Here is a 13,871-nt window from a genome sequence, read left to right as displayed (position 1 = left end):
AAACGTTTTATTTCCCACAAGTGCTTCACCACCCTTTCTGAGGAGAAAGTTGTCTTAATATCCAGCCTGAACCCACCCCAATGGTACAACCGGAGGCCATTCCCTGCAGTCCTATCGCTGCTTACCTGGGAGAAGAGGTCCCACCTCACTACAACCTCCTTCCAGGCAGCTGGAGAGAGTGATAAGCCCTCCCCGCCCCGAGACTCCTCATCTCCAGGCTGAACAATCCCAGCTCCCTCAGCCCCTCCCCATAAGACTTGTGCTCCGGACCCCTCACAGCTTTATTGCCCCTCTCTGAACACAGCCCAGGACCTCCATGTCTTCTTGTAGGAAGCGACACGTTACCAAATCGCAGGGGCGATTCTCCTCCTGACTGCAACCACTTCAGGCCGCCATCGGGCTCCCTGGCCACAATACCCTCAGGTGGATGCAGTCCAATCCTATCAACAGCCCAGGTGGAGCAGCAGGTCACCTACTGGCTTACACCGAATTGTGGAGGGGTTATTCTGCTCCCCACCCTGTCTTCCAGTTCAGAGAGCTGAGTGCCCTGAGGATAACTGGTCTGGCTGTTAAAGGCAGATGTAAAACAGGCATTGAGAACCCCAGACTTCTCCTCATCCTTCCCCCCTTGCACTGTGGGTGGGATCCATCCTGTGTGATGATTGCCAACCACATGCACCTGTGTTGGGCTGCCTTGGCGTATTTGTATTTATTTGGGTCCTGAATCAACCAATTGAACTGAATTAGATTCAGAGAATTGTAAACTGGTTTAGGTTGGATGGATATTAAAGATCATATAGTTCCAAGTCAACAGTCAGCTCTCCCTTGATTACCAGTGCTGTCACGCCATCATAGAAGGCCACCAGATTGGTCAGGCACGATTTGCCCTTGGTGAATCCATGCTGGCTGTCCAGGATCTTCTCCTTGTCATTTCAACCCACAAGTTGTACTTTATTTCCCAATGCTCTTCACCATCCTACTAAGATGAGGGCAGTGCACAAAGCACTGTGTGCTGCTGAGCCACCTGCTGGCTTCAACCACCACCATCATTTTGATGCCTGATGTGGGTCTCCAAGGACTGAGATAACAGCACATCTGTCCAGAGCGAGTTAACACAGGGCTCTGTGGGAGCTGGAGAATTGCTGGCCATGATGCTGGTTGTTTCCCTATTTGTGAAGCTCGTTGAGCCTTCTCATGATGCTGCATTGCACAGCTCCTTGCTTGCTGCTTGTTTTCCCTTCTGCATTGTTTGTCAGCTCTGGGGGATGGATTAGGATATTTATTTTGCTCTGCTGTTTGACCTTGGTTTATATCACGATAAAGTGGCCACTGACAAAGTGAAGTTGTGTGCACATTCAGCTCTGCGGTCATCTTTGGGTTTTGGAGGCAATACTGTTGATATGATTAGTAATTACACACTTTACTTTGTCTCCTCAGGGAGCCTGGCTATGGAGGAGAGAAGGGAGGACACTTTCCAGCAGTCCCTCAGCCTCCCTCTCCCTTCTTCTTTCCCTGGAGCTCCAGAGCTAGTTCCAATAGCTCCTGAGGATTTTGACTCTCCGTGGGATGCTCAAACCAGCATGCTCCCATTGCTACGTGTCGTTAATGTGTTTCAGGTTATGTTTCAGATTAAACAATTCATCAAGAATGTCACTGACAGATCTGCCCCAGGGTTAGACAGCTCTGCATGGCAGGGGGTGTGGGAAGGTCTGGGCAGCTGCCTGGAGCGGTGGGCACCCCCAGGGCTTTGGAACTTCATCTCCGAGCAACTGCAGGATGCTGAGAAACTGGTAGAATATAGGGGGAAGGTCTGCTGTGGGCCTGGTAATCCTGCTGTTCCAAGTATTGTGTTAAGAAAATGAAACAAATTCCTGCCATGGGAGTTGCACTGTGCCAGGAGGTACAGCCCTGCGGTCGCTCCAACCCCTCCAATGAGCCCAGTGGCTGCTCCAACTTAGTCACAGGTCCTGTGGTGATTCCAGCTCTGGCAATGAGCTCTGCAGTTGCTCCAACTCCTGCAACAGCCCAACTGACATCTCAGCTCCTACAGTGAACCCTGTGGCTGTTAAAACTCCTGCAACACGTCCTGGACTTGTAAACAGATATGCATATGAATTAGTATCTATGCATATCTGTTTCCAACTGCATATATTATATATATGTGAAAATATACTGTATATAAAGATGTGTATATGAGTACGTATATAGATATATATATATATGTCTTAATTATAATCATTTCCTTTTTCTCTGTACTAGTAAATAGCTTTAACCCAACAAATTTGAAGCTGCAGCACTGCCACGAGTCCCTTACAGATCTCCTTGGGACTTTTCAGTCTGACCTGGTCGTGCAGTGAAGAGCACCAGAAGATCTCGAGGTCTTCTCTGGGAGCAGCTCCTGACGTACATTCCTTACACCAGCTTTGGAAGAGGCCTCCAGTTCTCTGGTCCTGCTCTGACGGGGTCCTATTGTTATGGCAGTGCCTGCAAGGAGACCAGCTCTGACACAGCCATTCATATTGCCAGCTACTGACTGCAGCCCCAGAGTGCTGCTGTAGAGACAACAGGGCTGTCGTAAGACACACAAGACCTCCAGGCAAGCAGAAATGAGAGAACTTGAGAGCAGTGTGGCAGTGAAATAGAGCAGGACTGAAAAGACCACGTTGTGCTGCTGTCTGTAGCTGTACCTCCCCCAGACCCAGACAAGGTAGGAAGAGAGAAGAGCTAAGGAAAAGTCTGCTTTAAAAGCTTTTTATTTATCTCTTAACCTATTCAGGGAATCTGGATCCATGTTTACATGAGCTCTGGGACTGAGAAAATGGAAAGCAGGTATGAAAGAAGTGAAATAAACTTGTTTTCATAAGTTCAGTAACATTTTTTTATGGGTTGCTGTATCACACACAATTAAACAATCAAAGATGCATAAAACATAAAGAACCATCACTGGGAATCATGTGAGGAAGATGTATACATTATGGAAGCTGGAATAGTGCGTATTGCAACACCTTCCTGAGAGCGTGCTTGATCTCCCTGTTCCTCATGCTGTAGATAATAGGGTTCAGTGCTGGAGGAAGCACTGAGTACAGAAGTGCCAATGTCAGATCCAGGAATGCGGTGGAAATGGAGGGGGGCTTCAGGTAGGCAAAAAAGATAGTGCTGAGAAACAGGGAGACCACGGCCAGGTGAGGGAGGCACGTGGAGAAGGCTTTGTGCCTTCCCTGATCAGAGGGCATCCTCAGCACGGCAAGGAAGATCTGCACATAGGACACAACTATGAAAACAAAGCAACCAAATCCTAGAAATACACTAAAAATGAGAAAAACAACTTCCCTGAGGTAGGAGCCTGAGCAGGAGAGCTTGAGGATCTGGGGGATTTCACAGAAAAACTGGTTCACAACATTCCCATGGCAGAGAGGCAGTGAAAACGTACTGGCAGTGTGCAGCAGGGAATAGAGAACCCCAGTGCCCCAGGCAGCTGCTGCCATGGTGGCACAAGCTCTGCTGTCCATCAAGGTCCCGTAGTGCAGGGGCTTGCAGATGGCAACGTAGCGGTCATAGGACATGATGGTGAGAAGGGAAAACTCTGCTGAGAGAAAGAAGACAAAGAAAAAGAGCTGTGCAGCACATCCTGTGTAGGAGATGGCCCTGGTGTCCCAGAGGGCGTTGGCCATGGCTTTGGGGAGAGTGGTGGAGATGCAGCCCAGGTCGAGGAGGGCCAGGTTGAGGAGGAAGAAGTACATGGGGGTGTGCAGGCGCTGGTCGCAGGCTACGGCTGTGCTGATGAGGCCATTGCCCAGGAGGGCAGCCAGGTAGATGCCCAGCAAGAGCCAGAAGTGCAGGAGCTGCAGCTGCCGCGTGTCTGCCAACGGCAGCAGGAGGAACTCGCTGATGGAGCTGCTGTTGGGCATCTGCTGATCCTGGGCTTGGAGTCCTGCACAGAAGATAATTACAAGTCCAGACTATTCTCAGAGACATTCCTCCTGCTATAATATGAAAAGTTTTCATTCTCTTACAACAGTGTACATTTAGCACCATTACTTGCAGTTATTTTCATTTCGTTCAGCATTCCTTAAGCAGAAGCAGCATTTGGAGCTCTAACCTTCCTCTTATTTTCTTATATTATCCCATCTCCCTGGATATTTTCATCTTTTTCATGTCTCATATCTTTACCCCAACTGCTCTTATAGCCCCAAACCCAGCCTCTGTGCCATTCAATTCCAGTTTGAAAAAGCTGCCTCTTCGCAGGTTAAGTGAATTATTTTTGTCCGCTGAAAATGATGATAATCTCAACTGGTTCCATCCTTTGAGAAAGAGGAGACTTGCAGCACATCATGTGTGACTGTTCACAAAACAAGCAATTGATTGAAGAAAAATTCTCAGAGCTGTGACAGCCCCTTATAGATTTCTGCCCCCAATCCTTTCTGCCTTCCCTCAGAACAGGAAATGGGAAATCCCTGCCTTGGCTCTCCTCTTGCAAAGCACCCTTACAAACATTCAGTTGTGCAGTGGAGCTGTGATCCCCTACCCCAGGCAGCAGCTGTGGCAGCACAAGCCCTGCCGAGGGGCTCCTTTCCCTTACACTTCCCCCCCTGCACAGCAGGGACTCTGCTTTTCAGGACAGCCCTGGGCACCCGCCTGCAGTCCCATATGCACAGCCTGCAGCCGTGCTGGGACACGCTGCCCTCAGGGCTGTGCTCTGATGCTGCAGCACAGAAGCCCTCAGCTGGAGCAGAAGGCATTTTCCGCAGTAAAAAACATGCAGTGCCTGCAGCCAGATCTGCTACAAAATGTCCCAGTTTATTCAGTCCTCTATGAAAAGCAGCTCGTGGTCTGCAGTGAGACTTACCGTGTCATGATCTGTCAGCAATGCTCCTGCAGTGAGCTCACAGCCTGCTCACACCTCACACATCCTGTAAGCTCTCTCCCCTTTCTCTCCTCTTCTTCTGTCACCTGCAGGCTGTGCTGTGCACAAGAGCTGCTCCTGGGCACAGCTTTCTCTCTGCAGCACCGCCCACTTTTATGAGCTCCCTGTGCCCCAGGAGCCCAGCCCAGCTCTGCACACCAGAGGATTTGAGTTTCTCTTCCTCACTGCTTCCTCTGGAGATTTCCCTGGGGCTCCAGGGCTGAAAGATCCTGATAGACAGCAGGGTCATCTCTGAAAAAGGCACGTGGATGTCAGATCAAGTTTTCAACAAATTCCAGATTTCAGAAGCATGGTTTGGAGTTGTGGAATCAAATTATATAACCTGGAGTTAGGCTATCAAGCAGGTGTGCATGTATTCGGTGCTTGGTGCAAAGGGGATCACTGCTGTCTTGCACACCAGCAAGCAGAAGTGTTACATATTTAAAAGCCAAGCTGACACATATTCAACAAATTTCCTGGAACTCATCTACATATTCATTATTTTCCAGGAACTCATTTACATTCTGCCCCTCCCCCAGGCACATGCACTGTTTGTAGCTGGGTTTTACCTCCAGTGGTCGTGGAGATGTAATCAGAAGTCTTCCTCGCAAAGCCTCAAAGTCTTCCTCACTCTGTCCTTTTTTCCCCACTTTTACTCATGTTTGATAGAAGTAGTCGGGTTCTGGTCGGCTTCTTCCATTTAGTGTGCAGGATGCTCTTCCCTTATCAGAACTGCGCATGGGTTATGGGCCCACATACCTAACCTCTAACTTTGAGATTAACTCTTTAACTATATCAGGTTCTACTAACAGATTGTATTTGCCTCGCAGAAGTGCAAATGCCTCATCTGGAAAGCTCTCCTCCTGGCCCTTAATAAAAAAGACACACAGACAAGGACAGGGACTCTCTCACTTCCCCTTGGCAGGGCTGTCATTCAGCTGAGGCAACCAGTGCAGGTGTCTCATCTCCAGATGTAAAACCCTGGGGTTGAAAGGAGATTCACTTCCCCACAGACACAGGGGACGTGGGACTCCTCTTGGCTCGGAGCAGATGTGCAACAAGGAGTTGCCCGCATGCGTGAGTCCCTGGTCTGAATCCTTGGTCTTTCTTAAGATGGAAGTTACTTGCTCACACAGGCACTCAATGAGCACAAGGTGCCTGTGCTACTCATAGATAAGGAAGACTAGGGAGAATGTGGGTCCCCTACTAAGTGAGGGGGGTGTTCTGGTAACGGGAGATGCTGAGAATGTGGAAATACTGAAGGCCTTCTTTGCTTCTGTCTGCAGCAAAAAGGCTCTCCCTCCAGAAGCCCAGAGCCTGTAGCTTAGTGAGAGGGTCTGGGGAATGGAAGACTTCTCTTTAGTCAAGGAAGAGGTGGTCCGTGAGCGCCTAGGCCACACCAATGTTCATAAAGCCATGGCACCTGATAGGGTGCATTTGTGGGTGCTGAGGGAGCTGGCAGAGATGATTGCTTAACCCCTCTCTATTATCTTTGAGAGGTCTTGGAGAATGGGGGGGGGTGCCTAAAGACTGGAGGATAGCCAGTGTCACTCTGGTCTTCAGTAACGGCAAGGAGGATGATTTGGGTAATTACAGGCCAGTCAGCCTCCCCTCTGTCCCTGGAAAGGTGAGGGAACAGCTTGTGCTGGATACCATCTCCAGACAACTGGAAGAACAGGAGGTTATCTGGAGTAGTCAGCATGGGTTCACCAAGGGGAGGTCATGCTTGAGCAACCTGGTAGCCTTCTATGACTTTGTCACTGGCTGGGTGGATGGGGGGAGAGACGTGTATGTAGTCTACCTTGATTTCAGCAAGGCATTTGATACTGTCTCCAACAATATCCTTATAACAAAGCTGAGGAAGTGAGGGATAGATGTGTTGACAGTGAGGTGGGCTGAGAACTGGCTGACTGGCAGAGCACAGAGGGTCGTCATTGGTTTGCAGAGCCAGGTTGGAGACCTGTAAGTAGCGGTGTCCCCCAGGGGTCGGTGCTGGGTTCGGTCTTGTTCAACATCTTCATCAGTGACCTTGACAAGGGGATAGTGGCCACCCACAGCAAGTTTGCTGATGATTCAAAGTTGGGAGGATTGGCTGACACACCTGAAGGCTGTGCTGCCATTCAGTTAGACCTGGACAGGCTGAAGAGCTGGGCGGTAAGAAACCAGATGAGGTTTAACAAAAGCAATTGTAGGGTCTCGCACCTAGGGAGGAATAATTGCATGCACCAGGACAAGTTGGGGGATGAGCTGCTGGAGAGGAGCTCTGCAGAGAGGAAGCTGGGTGTCCTGATAGACGACAGGTTGGCCATGAGGCAGCAGTGTGCCCTCATGCACAAAAAGGCCAATGGCATTCTGGGATGCATGAGAAAGAACGTGGCTAGCAGGTCAAGGGAGGTGATCTTCCCCCTCTACTCTGCCCTGGTAAGGCCTCATCCGGAGTACTGTGTCCAGTTCTGGGCTCACCAGTATAAAAGGACACGGATCTCTTTGAAAGAGCTCAACTGAGGGCCACAAAGATGGTGAAGAGCCTGGAACATCTCCCCTATGAAGAAAAGCTAAGTAAGCTGGGTCTGTTTAGCCTTGAGAAAAGAAGACTGAGAGGGGACCTGATCCAGGTCTATAAATATCTGAGGTGGGGGGCATAGTGGCAAGATATTCAAGTATTCAAGACCTACCTGGACGCCTACCTGTGCACCTACCTGGTTTTCCTCAGGGGTCAGTGCTAGTGCCTTTCAATATCTTTATTGCTGACCTGGATGAGGGCATTGAGTGCACCCTAAGAATGTTTGCAGATGACAGCAAATTGGCTGGGAGTGTGGATTAGTCTGCAGTTAGCAGACTACTACAGACTACTACTCTGCAGTTAGCAGATCCTACTGAGGGATCTGGACAGGCTGGAGAATGGGTTGAAGCCGATGGGATGAGGTTTACCAAGACCAAATTCTGCATCCTGAACTTCGGGACCCGGAATGGACTGTCCATGGGGGTGGTAGAGTCACCGATACTCGAGGTTTTCACGGAATGATTGTAAGTTGTGTTGAGAGGGATGGAATAGTGGGAGCTATTGGTGATAGATGAACGGTTGATGATCTTATAGGTCTTTTCCAACCTTGGTGATTCTATGATTCTATGATTCCCTGTCCTTGTCTATGTGTCCTTTTTGTTTCAGCAAACACTCTTCGGGAGGACTCACCACATGTCTATAATTAGTCACTGACCACTTGAAATCTGGTGTTAAATTCAACAGATTGTAATGTACTGTCATGATGCTGTTGTCTTTCAGCATCTGCGGGCCATGAAGATAGAGGGACATCTCAGGGGAGACAAGTGGGAGGATAAAAATGACATCCTCTGCTGCTGAGCTGGGCCGGGCTCCTGGGACACAGGGAGCTCATATAAGTGGGCCAAGCTGTAGAGAAACACCTGTTCCCAGGAGCTTCTCTTGTGCACAGCACAGCAGGGCTGGGGCATGATCTGCTCGGCAGGATTCATCCTCTGACATGAGGACAGAAGAGAGGGGAGAGAGAGCTTACAAAGTATGTACTGTGTGAGTGGGCTTTGAGCTCACTGCCGGAGCATTGCTGAAAGACCACAACAGGGTGAGTGTCTTGCAGTAGGCAATGCAGCTGCTTTTCCTGGAGGGATCACCGAACTGGGGACATCCCATAGCAGATCTGACTGCAGGCACTGCATGCTTCTTTACTGTGGAAAAAGACTTTTCCAGCTGAGGGCTTCTGTGCTTCAGCATCGGAGGACAGCCCTGAGGGCAGCGTGTCCCAGCACAGCTGCAGGCTGTGCATATGGGGCTGCAGGCGGGTGCCCAGGGCTGTCCTGCAGGGGAGCTGACCAGGGTGCTGCGGGGAGACGTGTGGGGGGAAGGAGCCCCCCGGCAGGGCTTGTGCTGCCACAGCTGCTGCCTGGGGCAGGGGGATCACAGCTCCACTGCACAGCAGAATGTTTGTAAGGGTACTTTGAAGTGGACAGCCAAGTCAGGGATTTTCCATTTCCTGCTCTGAGGGAGGGAAAAAGTACTGGAGGCGGAAATCTAAAATAGGATGTTGAATTTAAAAACAGCTCTGGGATTCTTTAATTATTCTTTAGGATACTGCTTATTTTGTGAACAGTCACACGTGATGTGCTTTCAGCTTCTCCTGTCTTGAAGGGTGAAATTAATTGAAATTATCATCATTTTCTGTTGACATGAATAATGCACTTATCCTGCAAACAGGCAAGTTTCTCTTACAGATATTCAAAGGCACGGAGGTTGGTTTTGGGGGCTCTATGAGCAGTGTGGATAAAGTTATGAGACATGAAATTGATGAAAATATCCAGGGAGACAGGATAAGCTTAGAAGATGAGAGGAAGGTTAAAGCTCCAAATGCTGCTTCTGCTTAAGGAATGCATAAATTCATGAAAGTAATTTCAAGTATGGAACTAAATGAACATTGTCATAGCAAAGGAAAACACTTCATAGTATAGCAGGAAGAGTATCTCTAAGAATGGTCTGGATTTGTCATTATCTTCTGCACTCTGAGCAGGACTCCAAGCCCAGGAACAGCAGATGCCCAACAGCAGCTCCATCAGCGAGTTCCTCCTGCTGCCGTTGGCAGACACGCGGCAGCTGCAGCTCCTGCACTTCTGGCTCTTGCTGGGCATCTACCTGGCTGCCCTCCTGGGCAACGGCCTCATCAGCACAGCCGTAGCCTGCGACCAGCGCCTGCACACCCCCATGTACTTCTTCCTGCTCAACCTGGCCCTCCTCGACCTGGGCAGCATCTCCACCACTCTCCCCAAATCGTTGACCAATGCCCTCTGGGACACCAGGGCCATCTCCTACGCAGGATGTGCTGCACAGGTGTTTTTCTTTTTCTTCTTCATGTCAGCAGAGTATTCCCTTCTCACCATCATGTCCTATGACCGCTACGTTGCCATCTGCAAGCCCCTGCACTACGGGACCTTGATGGGCAGCAGAGCTTGTGCCACCATGGCAGCAGCTGCCTGGGGCGCTGGGGTTCTCAACTCCCTGCTGCACACTGCCAGTACATTTTCACTGCCTCTCTGCCATGGGAATGTTGTGAACCAGTTTTTCTGTGAAGTCCCCCAGATCCTCAAGCTCTCCTGCTCAGCCTCCTACCTCAGGGAAGTTGTGTTTCTCATTTTTAGTGCCATTTTCACCTTTGGATGCTTTGTTTTCATAGTTGTGTCCTATGTGCAGATCTTCCTTGCTGTGCTGAGGATGCCATCTGCGCAGGGACGGCACAAAGCCTTCTCCATGTGCCTCCCTCACCTGGCTGTGGTTTCCCTGTTTCTCAGCTCTGCATTCTTTGCATACCTGAAGCCCCCTTCCATTTCCTCCCCACTCCTGGATCTGTCAGTGGCACTTCTGTATTCGGTGGTTCCTCCAACACTGAACCCTATTATCTACAGCATGAGGAACAGGGAAATCAAGCATGCTCTCAGCAAGGTGTTGCAATACTCACTATTCCAGCATCAATAAACAGCACATCTTTCACACATGATTCCCTGTGATGGTTCTTTATGTTTTATACATATTCGATTGTTTGATTGTGTATGATAAAGCAATGGGCAAAAAAAAAGTTGCAAATTATTTCACTTATTACCAGCCTACTTTTCATTTTCTCACTCCAAGAGCTCATGTAAACATGGAACCAGATTCCCTGGACAGCTTAAGAGATAAATAAAAGGTTTCAAAGTAGGCTTTTCCTTAGCTCTTCTCTCTTCCTACCTTGTCTGGGTCTAGGGGAGGTACAGCCACAGACAGCAGCACAACATGCTCTTTCCATTCCTGCTCTATTTCAACTACCACAGTGCTCTCAAGTCCACTCATTTGTGCAGGCCTGAAGGTCCTGTGTGTCTCTACAGCAGCACTCCGGGGCTGCAGTCAGTAGCCAGCAATATGAACGGCTGTGTCAGAGCTGGTCTCCTTGCTGGCACTGCTGTAACAAGAGGCCCCTTCAGAGCAGGACCAGAGAACTGGAGGCCTCTTCCAAAGCCGGTGTAAGGAATGTACCACAGGAGCTGCTCCATGAGAAGACCTTGAGATCTTTTGGTTCTCTTCACTGAGAACGGGTCGGTTTCAAGCTTCCCAAGGAGATCTGTAATGGACCCATGGCAGTGCTGTGGTTTAGAATTTGTTGGATTAAAGCTATTTAATAAGAGAGAGAAAAGGAAAAGGGTAATAATTATGACATATATATCTATCTATATACATATATATATAATCTTTTTAATATACATTTTCACATATATATTATATGGAGTTGCACACAGTTATGCATAGATACTAATACATATGCATATCTGTTTGCAAGTCCTGGACTTGTTGCAGGGGTTTTAACAGGGTTCACTGTAGAAGCTGAAGTGGCTTTTGGGCTGTTGCAGGAGTTGGAGCAACTGCAGAGCTCATTGCCACAGCTGGAATCACCACAGGACCTGTGACTAAGTTGGAGCAGCCACTGGGCTCATTGGAGGGGATGGAGCGACCACAGGGCTGTACCTCCTGGCACAGTGCACCTCCCCTGGGAGGAATTTGTTTCATTTTCTTAACTCAATACGTGGAACAGCTACAGGACCTGTAGCAGGAGTGACTGCAGAGCTCTTCATGAGGGGTGGAGTGACAGCAGGATCTGTCCAGAGCTTGGAGCAAACGCAGGACGTGTAGCAAAAACTTGGAGCTGCTGCAGGGTCTGTGCCAGGAGTTGCAGAGGCTGCAGCACTGTCAGCAGATCCAGCTCTCATTCCCTGGAGGACGCTGAAGAGTGTTGAACACAGCGCAGTAGGTGTGGGCCAGGCCCTGGGATACTACATACATTTGTGCCTCTTTGGGATTACCAGGCCCACAGCAGACCTTCCCCCCATATTCTACCAGTTTCTCAGCATCCTGCAGTTGCTCGGAGATGAAGTTCCAAAGCCCTGGGGGTGCCCACCGCTCCAGGCAGCTGCCCAGACCTTCCCACACCCCCTGCCATGCAGAGCTGTCTAACCCTGGGGCAGATCTGTCAGTGACATTCCTTAATAATTGTTTAACCTCAATCCTAGAATAATAGAATCGCCAAGGTTGGAAAGGACCTACAAGATCATCCAGTGCAACCGTTCACCTATTACCAATAGCTCCCACTAAACCATGTCCCTCAACATAACATCCAGTCTTTCCTTGAACACCCCAGGGTTGGTGACTCCACCACCTGCCTGGACAGTCCATTCCAGTGCCTGACCACCCTTTCTGAGCAGTAATATTTTCTAATATCCAGTCTGAATCTCCCCTGCCGCAGCTTGAAACCATTCCCTCTGGTCCTATCACTAATGACACAAGAGGCTCACCCCCAGCTCACCACAACCTCCCTTCAGGAAGTTCTAGAGAGCAATGAGGTCTCCCCTGAGCCTCCTCTTCTCCAGGCTGAACATTCCCAGCTCCCTCAGCCTCTCCTCATAAGGCCCCATTGTGCTCCAGACCCCTCACCAGCTTTGTTGCCCTCCTCTGAACACGTTCCAGTGCCTCGATGTTTTTCCTGCAGTGAGGGGCCCAAAACTGGACACAGTCCTTGAGATGCGGCCTCACCACAGCTGAGCACATGGAGACAATCACCTCTCTGCTCCTGCTGGCAACACTGTTTCTGATGCAAGCCAGGACGCCATTGGCCTTCATGGCCACCTGGGCGCACTGTTATCTCATGTTCAGCCAGGCATCAATCAGTTCCCCCAGGTCCATTTCCTCTATAGAGTCTTCCAGCCACTCTGCCCCAAGTCTGTAGCATCACCCGGGATTGTTGTAGCCAAAGTGCAGGACTCAGCATTTGGTCTTGTTGAGCCTCATCCCATTGGCTTCAGCCCAGCTATCCAGCCTGTCCAGATCCCTCTGTAGGGCCTCGCTACCCCCAGGCAGATCCACACTCCCAGCCAATTTGGTGTCATCTGCGAACTTACTGAGGGTGCACTCGATGCCCTCATCCAGGTCATCAATAAAGATGTTGAAGAGGACAGGCCCCAGCACCGACCCCTGGGGAACACCACTCCTGACAGGTCGCCATAGAGTCAATGCAGTCTCTCCAGCTCCCTCTGCAGTGCCTTTCTCCCCTCCAGCAGATCAGCACTCCCTCCCAGCTCAGTGCTGTCTGTGAACTTACTGAGGGTGCACTCAGTGTCCTGGCCGAGATCCCTGATCAAGGTGTTCAATAGGAGCGGCCCCAGTGCCGAGCCCTGGGGGACACCACTCGTGATCTGCCGCCAGCTGGAAAAGGCTGCTCTGGGTGTCCAGGCTTGGCTGAGTCTGAAGTTCTTTGTCTGAAGACAAACCTGCCAGGACCCAAATGAGGCAGAGGAGCCACGATGCCATGTGAGGGATCTTGATGCCTGTCCGTCCATCTGCACAGCAGGCCCAGCTGCCCCTGTTTCCCCCTCCATGAGAGCAGACCCTGCTGCCGCTCCCGGAGTCTGAGGGGCTGTGACACGGCACAAATGACTGCAGGCAGAGGGATACAGCAAAGGGAACACAGATCATTTAATAAAACATCATAGAGAACAATGAATAAAGGAAACAACATTATTCCTAAAATTGCCATCCCACAACAACTGAGAGCTCAGACAGCGTCCCATCCCACGGCAATGATGACTTTGGAGGATGGCTCTGTTCTGGAGGGGAGGGATGGAGCCGCTGCTGGTACCCCTGGAACGCTGCCGCTGCTGCCCGGTGCTGCGGGGCCGTCGAGGAGCGCAGGGTTACGGGTAGCCGTACTTGTGGGCTATGGCCATGTCTATCTCCCGCTGCACCAGGAACTGCACGGGGCCGATCTTCATCAGCTGGGCCGCCCGCTGCCGCTCCTCCTGGGCCAGCCTCTTCATGCGCTCCCTCTCGGGCCGCTGCTCGGCTGTGATGGGCAGCGACTCCTCCAGCGCTGTGGGTGCCGCACTGCCTCCCACCCGGGGCCCCACGCAGGGCACAAAGTGCACG

The 13,871-nt window shown here is 50.4% G+C and overlaps 2 protein-coding genes across 2 annotated transcripts; one reads left to right on the top strand and one right to left on the bottom strand.

Annotated features, from left to right (window-relative positions):
* Nucleotides 1-2,972: 2,972 nt before the first annotated feature.
* LOC140263377 (olfactory receptor 14C36-like) lies at nt 2,973-3,908 on the bottom strand. The gene has a single exon (XM_072358258.1). It carries the CDS (start codon nt 3,906-3,908, stop codon nt 2,973-2,975), a length of 936 nt encoding a protein of 311 aa, XP_072214359.1.
* A 5,556-nt stretch (nt 3,909-9,464) lies between these two features.
* On the top strand, nt 9,465-10,400 carry LOC140263352 (olfactory receptor 14J1-like). Its single transcript, XM_072358231.1, has one exon. The coding sequence runs from the start codon at nt 9,465-9,467 to the stop codon at nt 10,398-10,400; it is 936 nt and encodes a 311-aa protein (XP_072214332.1).
* The last annotated feature ends 3,471 nt before the right edge of the window (nt 10,401-13,871 follow it).

This window comes from Excalfactoria chinensis, chromosome 29 (genome assembly GCF_039878825.1).
Source record: "Excalfactoria chinensis isolate bCotChi1 chromosome 29, bCotChi1.hap2, whole genome shotgun sequence".
Lineage (NCBI taxonomy): Eukaryota > Metazoa > Chordata > Aves > Galliformes > Phasianidae > Excalfactoria > Excalfactoria chinensis.
The sequence above is the reverse complement of the archived record's forward strand: the minus strand, read 5'-3'. Positions and strand labels throughout refer to the sequence as shown.

Coding starts and splice junctions, on each gene's coding strand:
- LOC140263377 (XM_072358258.1), bottom strand. CDS start 3,908: ATGCCCAACAGCAGCTCCATCAGCGAGTTCCTCCTGCTGCCGTTGGCA.
- LOC140263352 (XM_072358231.1), top strand. CDS start 9,465: ATGCCCAACAGCAGCTCCATCAGCGAGTTCCTCCTGCTGCCGTTGGCA.